The sequence below is a fragment of the Poecilia formosa genome, unplaced genomic scaffold, assembly GCF_000485575.1.
Source record: "Poecilia formosa unplaced genomic scaffold, Poecilia_formosa-5.1.2 Scaffold442, whole genome shotgun sequence".
NCBI lineage: Eukaryota > Metazoa > Chordata > Actinopteri > Cyprinodontiformes > Poeciliidae > Poecilia > Poecilia formosa.
This window is the reverse complement of record NW_006800381.1, coordinates 198,225-207,951: the sequence shown is the minus strand read 5'-3', so window position 1 is coordinate 207,951 and position 9,727 is coordinate 198,225. Positions and strand designations below refer to the sequence as shown.

The 9,727-nt window shown below is 37.4% G+C and overlaps 1 protein-coding gene across 1 annotated transcript; it reads left to right on the top strand.

The window, feature by feature from the left end:
* The first annotated feature begins 76 nt into the window (after nt 1–76).
* fan1 (FANCD2 and FANCI associated nuclease 1) lies at nt 77–9,511 on the top strand. The gene is made up of 13 exons (XM_007577469.2): nt 77–1,374; nt 2,025–2,165; nt 2,253–2,454; nt 3,146–3,379; nt 4,208–4,339; nt 4,418–4,526; nt 5,216–5,335; nt 6,643–6,807; nt 6,893–7,055; nt 7,138–7,241; nt 7,960–8,154; nt 8,383–8,511; nt 9,208–9,511. The coding sequence occupies exons 1-13, from the start codon at nt 384–386 to the stop codon at nt 9,355–9,357; spliced, it is 2,835 nt and encodes a 944-aa protein (XP_007577531.1). The 5' UTR covers nt 77–383; the 3' UTR covers nt 9,358–9,511.
* The last annotated feature ends 216 nt before the right edge of the window (nt 9,512–9,727 follow it).

Below are 9,727 nucleotides of genomic sequence, written 5' to 3'. Positions count from 1 at the left end.
TTTGTTAATTTTGAACATTTACATATGAAAAAAATAAGCAGAACAAGAATAAAAATGTAAACAAAGTACGATTATGAGAGTATTTAGGAAGAAAAAATAGATATATTTATGCAGCCATTCCATTTAAAATATAATTGTATTATGACTGATTCACGTCAACCGTTATTAAAAGAACCGGCATATTGAGTCGGCTCAGTAACCAACGCCACATTACATGCAATGCTGCTAGCACACAAGGAAAGCTGTTTTTATTTGTTGTGTAAGCTTTCAGCACGTTAGTATTCAATTACTGTTCTTGTAGCTTTAACTACATTTATATTTTCCCGAAGTATGCAGCAAGGTGAAAAGTTAGAAAAGGTCATTTTTATTGAACCGGTTTCAGCATGACAGAAAGAACAAGCAAAGACAAACCGAGGCGAAGCTTGTCATTGAAAAAGAAGAAAGGTGATGCTAAAGCTGGGACTTCTTCTACAACCAAAACCCCGATCACCAACTTCTTCAGCAGCCAGCCTCCACCGAACCTGGCCTGTCCCCTCTGTGGACAATTAGTCCCAAGATTCAAGATCAATGATCATATCGATTTGCAGTGTCAGAACTTTGATAGAGGAGACAGCACTGCAGCTTCTGGAGGTAGGAATGATTATTCAGGGGTGCAGCTGTCACCTGGAGGCAATCTGTCAAAGTCCCCTGAGACGGACCAGAAAGAGGACACAAAAACTAAAACGAGTCCTTATTTTAAGAAGAATAACCCCCAGCAAACTCCGCGGGACATAAACAATAAAACTGTGGTCAGAACCATTGACCTAGGAAGTCTGTCTTCAAAGTTATCCAGAAAATATCACAAGAAACCTGCAGAAGTTAGCAACACATCTGATCCGATGAGTTCGGCGGAGTCGACCAGCAGCTCCCAAAAGGAAAATGTCCAGACATTAGAAGACAATAATGATTGTATTTCAGCAGTGACGGAAGCTCCATCACCTGTAGAAAAACAATCAAATCAATCAATGGTTTCATCTAAACAGTCACCTTCACCTGCTAAGCAAACGAAGAGAAAAAAGAAAGCCACCTTTAGCGTCAAGGGGTCTCTTATCAGAAAGAAAGCGAAATATGAAGGTAGCGGTGGAGAGGCATCATCTTGTCTTGATCCAGAGGACACAAATACAGAAGGACAGGGATCTGACAAGCCTTTCAATTCAGAGTTGTCTGAGAAGAGTGATGCAGATGTAAAGGTAGAAACCTCTGATGCCCAATCACTTCCCTACTACCTGCGTAACTTCCGGACCGTGCTGCACGCTGTGTTGGAGAACGAGGACGACAGGAAGCTCTTCAACCAGGAGGACATGTCCGCCGTACATGGATTTCAGAGCTTGTCAGGTATAGTTTTTTAACTGAGGATTATTTTGCAATCGATTATTCTGACGATTAATCGACCAATTTTATAAAAATTGAGCACATTATCCAGATTTTTTACTCAGCCACATAAGCGTTTTTATATAATACATTAAAAGATGAAGTGAAGCAAATTATTAAGTTCCTTTATTAAACAAGAAAAAAAAAATTATTTAGTGAAAGGCTGATGATTTGTAGCAAAGGATGCATCTGCAGCTAAAAAATACTTTTACATCAGTAAGTTAAAAGCTTGGCTCTTTCTGCTTGACTTAACGTCAATACAGTTTGGGGCTAATATGTTGATTATTTTTAGATTAACCAATCAATAATTGATGCTAAATGTGCTGAATAGATTTTTTTTTTTTTGTTTAGTTGTTTTGTACAATTTGAACCAAGTGACGCTAAAGTTTTTACAGTCACATGTTTTTTTTAATATCTCAAATGAAATAAAGTTTAACAGTTTTGGCTTAAAAAGTCCTCTGAGAATGTTATTTCAGTAAATGGCCAATTTGATGAGTCTGTATACTCCAGTTAACGATTAATCGATTACCAACTTAGTTGACGATTATTTCAGATTAATTGTTTCTGACAAAGCATGACCAGTAACTCACTGTCATGATTTTTGATTCTCCTAGTTATGGCTCAGAAGCTGTATGTGAGGCTCTTTCAGAGGAAACTGAAGTGGCTCCAGGTAAATAAACTGGATTATGGAGAGATCTGCAGTGATCTGGGATCTGTTGCTCAGGAACTGGCTCAAATAGGTTTTCTACAGACAGGTGAGTAATCCGTCCAATTAAACCTTGACTAGGACCTTTTAAATGCTTTCTGAGCTTTGATTTTTCTTGTGAACGTCTCTCTTTAAGAAAAGGACCTGGAGGATCTCATGGAGGCTCTGGATCTGCTGCCGGCTCCTGAACTCAAAGCTCTTGCTAAAACTTTCCATTTGGGCAGTTCTGGCACCCAAAAACAGCAGCTGGTCGATGGGCTTCTCCGTCTGAGCAGGCAGAAGTCTTTCTTCTCTCCAGCCTCCAGTCAGAGTAAAGTTGGGACAGTTATTCTGAAACGGTGAGATTAGGGTGACTAAAATCCTTGAAAATACTTTAATTTTTATATTTAGGTGTTATCAGAGTTTGGAAAGTGCTTAATATTCAAGCAGCACAGTTTGGTAATAAAGTAGATTTGATTAAAAGCCTAAATATTTACAGTTGAAATCAGATATTTACACCTAACATAAAGACATTCACACATTTTTTTCTGACTGCTTGTCTGAAATTAAATTAGACTAAGATTTCTTCCTTTAGATTAGCTAGAATTACCAAAAATATTTCTATTTGCTAAATGCCAAAAAACCTAGCAAGAACATTTTTTAAAATTATTTTTGTAACTTTTTTTGTATATTTAAGGCCATTTACCTTACAGTTTTTGAATTGTTTCAGTGTAATTAATATTTATTGACTGACTTATTGATCTATGTAACTGAAATGCAGGTTGGCTTTAGTTTTATATTTTAAACATGATTGAAATTGGGGGATTTTTGTTAAATTAGTGATTTATCCTCAGACCAGTCAGGTGTATAATGTGTGTGTGAGAGAGAAAGACTTTTCAAATCATAAAGCTTCAAATCATCATCAAATCATAAACTTTTACTGTGGGAAAAGTGTAGGAACCATGTGAAATTGTCATTTACTTTCGCTTTGTGGGTGTAAATACCTGCTGGAAGTAATCTTAATCTTAATTTAGTTTCTTTTATTTAAAGGGCGAAGCAGCTTGCAGGGTCCTGTGTGCGTCTGTCTCGCGGGCCTCGGGCCGTCTTCTCCCGCATCCTGCTGCTCTTCTCTTTGACGGACACGATGGACGAGGAGGAAATGGCGGCTGGAGGTCAGAATCAGCTTTTCACCATCCTGTTGGTGAACTCGGGTCGTCTGGCCTTTCCGGACTACGCCGTGCAGCGAGAGGCTAAAGTGTTTCGAGATAGAGAGGATCTCATCAGGTGAGGGTCTGCAGAAGGTTTCTTACTTATTTACCTGTTGAAGTCACATTTTGTCATCTTAAGAATCACAAATTAGCATTTTTCTATTATTATATGAAGTCATTTTTGCAGTTTGCCTCATAGGGGAAGCAGCAAACATGGAGGAAGGCACTCTGTTCAGATGGAAGCAGGGCTGAAACAATTAAATGATTAATCGTGATTACTTGATTATTGAATTTATCATCAACTAATTTAGTAATCAAAATAACCAATAAAAGGAGTAGACAGACAAAAAAAGGCCATTTGGTGAAAGAACAACATATTCAGAGCTGTAATTAAGTTAAAACAGTTCAAAATATTTATACATTTTGATTTTAAGATAAAAATACACCGTTGTGTTTGTTTTACCCTAAACCCCTTGAGCAGCAAATTCCCTTAAGGAATGCTATGTTGTTGCATTTTAAGCACTAAAATGTATATTTTCTTATTTAACAAATATAATTATTTGCTTATTTGCATCTTTTACTGTATATCTAACATTTTATAAAAAAAGATGAATAATTGATAGAACAATCAATTATTCATTGATTAATTGATTATTTAAAGCCCTACTTTTCATATTTTAATTTGTTAAAAAAATACATAAACATATAGCTTTTTCCTTATAGTACACAATTTTGTCTCTACCTTCTGTTTATCTATCACACAAAATTGTAATAAAATACTTGTTTGTGGTTGTAAAGTTAAAAAATGCAGAAAACTTTCTGGGATGTAAATACTATTTGTACTTCTTTTAGCACAAAAGGCTGAATTTTGTATTTATATTTATGGCTCCTTGCATTGCACCAGGTATGAAGCGTCCATGCGCGCCCTTATAGAGGTCACCGTGGCGATGCAGGGGGGTCAGTGGGATCAGGCCCTGCAGCTTTACACCTCTGCCAAAAAAACCTGGATTGAGCTCAGCAGCAACCATGACCTGAGGTCAGGACTTTCTAAGTCTTCTTCGTTGGTACTATTTCTGTAGAATTCATGACTGCTGACATTGTAATTTTCATGCAGTCACCAGGAAGAGCTGCCAGTGTTCCTCCGCAGCTTCACCACAGGATGGGCTTACACACGGATCTTATCCAGAGGAGTGGAGATTTTACAAAGGCTGCGTCGCTATGAGGTTTATCTGCATTTATTTTCTTTCTGCTAATCAAAGTGGTTTTGTTTATGGAGCTAAACGTCTCGGCGGGGATCATATGGGTGCTTGAAATCCTTTAAGATGCTTCAATTGTTGTATGAAGTGCTTGATATTTAAACTGAACAGTTTTGCAATAAAGTGTAATTTAACACTTGATCAAATTTTGATCAAAATTTTCTTGTTTTGTTAGTTAGAAATACCAATTTTTTTTCTATTTGCTAAATGCTAAGAAAACTTAGCCAGAACCTTTGTTATTTTTCATATTTAATTTTCTGAATGACTCAATGATTTATTGATCTGTATAACTGAAATAAAGGTTGTCTTATGTTTTGTTTAAATTAAACAGTTATTGAAATTGCAGATTTTTTTTGGTTTGTGTTTTGTTCTCAGATCAGTCAGGTGTGCGAGAGAAACTTTTCAAAACAGAAAACCTCGCTATATTTTAACTTATTTTTCCGTGCTGTAGAACTAAACAAGACATTATTAATAACCGTAGTGAGTAATGCCATATAATAGCGAATTGAAACTGTCTTTGTTAGTACATTTGCATTGATTTTTTTCTTCAAAATGAACTGCTGGAAAAGTTTGAAAACTTACCTTGGTGTATGAATTTTACTGTTTAGATAGTGTACTAACCTTGTGTTAGTAATGGTGGTATTTCTATGAAACAGGACGCAGTAGAAGAGCTGCAGGCCCTACTGAAGCAGAGTGTTTACTGTCCTGACAGCCGGGGCCGATGGTGGGACAGGCTGGCTCTCAACTTTCACCAGCACCTCAAAAAACCTGATCAAGTAAGCAGAAAACAGACCTGTTCTTTTATTTGTCTGGTTTATTAACATTCAAATGTTGCAACCCATATAAATATAAAAAAACAAACCTTATTTATATTTTACAAACACTAATGCTGACTGATGCGATCATTATAGTTTAAATTCCCTGCTCTGCCTGCAGTGTTACCACACGGTGAGTGTATATCCTATTAGCGCTAAAGGCTACTGTGCCAAAGTCGTTGCAGTTTAGGACGCTTACAGATTAGAGCTGCTCCAGGGAGTGAAGCTGTAGTTTGAGGGAAAGGTAATGGGCATTACCCACATCCTTTTCAAAGCTTTAAAGGTGACCTACTATGCTTCCTCTAAAGGGTTGCAATAAGTTTATGGGCTATCCAAATCATGTTCATTTTTTCACAAAGTCATTCTTGTATAATAAGATTTTAGACCGATCAGTTCTACCTCTGTTGAGCTCCTTTCAAAATGAGCTGTTTTCGGACGTCTTGTCACTTTAAAACTCTTTATGACTTACTTTTCAAATCTCTGCCTGGATATTTTTGCTTATTTTCAGAACAGTTGCAGTTCTTTAAATGTCCTGTGAGTACATAAATTTGCCCATTTATCCATAACAACTGGAATTTTCAACCTCTAGCAGTTATTTTCGCAATGTACCATCTATTTAAAGAGTGTTTCAGCAGATTAATTTCAGTCCCTGCTACGGCGGGGAGTAAAATTACCATAACAACTTTAGATTGGCTGGAAAGCGCAACTTCTCCCATTTTAGAAACCGTTGGAATTTTTCAGATGGCTCAAAGTGTCGCAAAATTATGGTACTGCAAATTTGACTGGTTCCCCGTTAGGTCTTATAGGGTTAAAACTAAAGAAGGTGCTGCTGGCCATGCCCTCCAACTCAGTGTTTACACTCGCATATGAAAATGGCTGCAAACAGATGCGCAATTATAGAACCGTACATCTTTGAAAAGCAGAAGTAGAGCCTCCTGCACAAGTAACAACATTGCAGCAATTGGTCTCTGAATGGTAAGTTAACAAAAAATCAGTTGTCTTTCCCAGCAACTATTTCTTGTATATCACATGCATTGCATACAGCGGTAAAACCAGCTGACCAAATGTGTTGGAGCTCAGTAGAGGTTGCTAGGTAAAGGCACAGTACCTGTTGAATGTAACTGAAATGGCTCATTTTCCTGACACCAAAAATGGCTTAGTTTTATTTCAGAACCATTTCAGAATGGTTCAGGCTTTCCAAACCTTTCTCAGGCTTGAAAAAAGTTTACTTTAACTGTGTCCCCCCCCCCCAACATTTCTCTACTCAGGCTATCTGTGCTATGAGAGACGGGCTGTCGGATCCTCTGGTGCGCACAGGACACAAACTCTCCCTCCATCAGAGAGCTCTCCGGATGAAAGACTCTCCCAGCTGCAAAAAGTACCGGCTCCAACTCAGAGAGCTTCCTGCTGTCCAAATTCAAGACGTTAAACATGTCAGTTTGTCTACAGTGTGTTGATATGTGAGATATATTTTATTAAAGAAAGGAAATTCTGAGTTCTCTGTAACTTTCTTTCCAGGTGACCATTCGGGGTCAGCTGTTTCCTCACGAAGGCGGCATGGGGAAATCTAGATTTCTTTTACCAGAAACTGAAGAAGGAGACGGGAGTGCTCACTCTACTGTAATATGCTCTGTAGAAGAGCTCAGTTTGGCCCATTACCGACAACTAGGCTTTGACCAAGGTAAACCATTTACTGCTAGCCCCCAAAAAAAAATACAGGAAACCTCCAGAACAAAACTAGAACGTTGTCTTCTGTGTGAAAGGAATCCATGGAGAAGGTTCAACATTCTCAACCTTGTTTGGTCTCCTGATGTGGGACATTATCTTTATGGAAGGTATTCCAGACGTCTTCAGAAACCCATACCAGGTAAAGGAATGACTAATCCAGGGACCCGCAACATTTACAACCTAAACAGCCATTTTTACTCTCAGGACAGCCAAATAAAACTGCTAATATCTGCTATTCTACTAGGAAAATTGTTGGTATTTTTAAAGAACCATGATTTTATTTCTATTTTTAGGGTTTAAAATGAAGATGCATATAAAATTGAGCAAAAAGAGAATAGATCTTTTTTATGTAAAAATTTAAAAAGGCACTTAGATTCGAACCTAAAGACAGGAAAGACGGATCTAAAAACAAACTAGCATTATTACTTTTGGTGTAATTTTTTTTATAAAGAAATTAAATGCAAATATGGAAATAAACTGAAAAACTGTTAAAAATTGTCAGTTAAACTCATTCGTTCTTTGGTTACCTAGCAACTCACTCACTCGCTCCTTGGTTGCCTAGCAACAACCTGCTGAGTAACTTGCACAGCAGCAGTTTTAAGATTTTCAACCTTGCATCAGAAAACTGCTTAAAAATAAACAAAACAGCATGGAGGGAAAACTGGATAAAAGAGGAAAAGTCATGCCACCGGTTTGGAAGTATTTTAGATAATTAAAACAAACAAACAAAAAAACTTATCACTAATTATCGATATCGACTGATATGAAACACTTACGTCTTGATACATTTTTCATCCAGCCCTAATTTAAGCCCATAAAGGTTGAACTTTTTTTATTTGTTTCTCTTTTCTGTCCAGACTTGTCCTCTGGATCTTTACACCGACTGTTTCTATGAAAACAGACGGGAAGCCATCACCTCTCGCGTTCAGTTGCTCTGTGAAGCTTCTGTGGAAACGCTGTCTGCCATGCTGGAAGATGTCTGGACATCTCAGGAAGGGAAAGTGTGTTCGCTGGTCAGCTGGGAGCGTTTCTCGTCCCTCCAACAGGCACAGGTATTTACAGCATGATGCTGCCACCACCTTGTTTCACTTGGGAATGATTCAGAAGGAAATGCAGAGCTAGTTTTATGCAGTGCATGGTTTCGTAGCTGATTCTTTCCATTTTCAGATGATGGTTTTAGCAGACTGTGTGATGTTCAACACTTGGTATATTTCTCCCTGACCCTGACTGCTTTGTTCTTTGAATCTAACAGAATAAAATTTATCCTGTGATGTTTACAGTCTCTGATTGCATGTCTCGGCGGAGCCTTCCTTGGTGGAGTGACTGACCGAATGGCAAAAGACTACAGACACTGCAGAGGAGGTTTGCCTGACCTTGTTGTGTGGAACACCTCAAACAACACTTATAAGGTAATACCACCTCAAGGTAAACCATCCCTGCTTGGTTTGATGTCGAATTTGTTGTGTGTAAGATTTACGGAAGAGGATTAGTGCCAGTGGAAAATGACTCCCAATTCTGACTTGTTTCAGATTTAAAGTGAGAATTCTGAGGTAAAGAGGTCATAATTCTGAGATTAAAGTCAGAATTCTGAGGAAAAAATGTCAGAATTCTAAAGAAATAACTTCATAATTCTGAGGCAAAAAAATGTCCGAACTCTGGAAAAAATGTCAGAATTCTGAGATCAATGTCAACATTTTTGAGAAAATTGTCAGAATTTTGAGAAAGAAAAAAATGTAGAATTCTGAGATTAGTCAAATCTCAGAATTTAATCTCACATAACCCTGAGATTAAATTCATAATTCTGAGGAAAAAACATCAGAATTCTGGAAAAAAATGTCAGAATTTTGAGAAAATTGTCAGAATTCTGAGATTAGTGCCAGAATTCTGAGAAAGAAAAAAATAAAGTAGAATTCTGAGATTAGTCAAATCTCAGAATTTAATCTCGCATAACGCTGAAATTGAAGTCAGAATTTTGAAGGAAAAACATCTAAATTTCTAAGGAAAGAAAAGTCAGGTTGATGTTTTTTTTTATTTGTCAGTGTCCCTAATCTCCTGTGATTGATGAGTTCCTCTGTCGTTTCTGAATATTGGAAATCTTGTAACAGCTGGTGGAGGTGAAGGGGCCCAACGATCGTCTGTCTCAGAAGCAGCAGATCTGGTTGGATGAGCTGCAGAAACTCGGGGCTGACGTCGAGGTGTGTCACGTGACAGCCACCGGAGCCAGAGGAGCTCGTCTGGAGGAAATAAGCAAATAAGTTTCTACTGAGACACATTCATCTGCCAAAACGGAAACATCCTGGCAACAAGCTCCCAACAGGAAAAATAAATGTTTGTGTAATTTCTCCCACTGATTATTGCTGAAGAATATTTTGATCTGTACTCAAAAAATTGAAAACTCAATTGAAAACTTTAACTTTTAGGTTGTTCATCATAAGTTTTTATATTTGATGTATTTCTGGTGTCTTCCCTCATCTGCATCATGACTTCTAATGAGTTAATTGCATTAATTGCAAAAACAAAATCTTACCAAGTATATTTGGTTTAGGTTCTAGTACAAATATCTTAGTTTTGTTTTATTTCCAATGTTTTACTTTAAAGGAATTATTTATTTAAAGCAAGTTCCTA

Bases quoted from the DNA above. Each gene is read 5' to 3' on its own strand.
- fan1 (XM_007577469.2), top strand. From the start codon at position 384: ATGACAGAAAGAACAAGCAAAGACAAACCGAGGCGAAGCTTGTCATTG. The intron at 4,527-5,215 runs GTTTATCTGCAT...TCTATGAAACAG, and splicing joins AAAGGCTGCGTCGCTATGAG to GACGCAGTAGAAGAGCTGCA. The intron at 5,336-6,642 runs GTAAGCAGAAAA...TTCTCTACTCAG, and splicing joins ACCTCAAAAAACCTGATCAA to GCTATCTGTGCTATGAGAGA.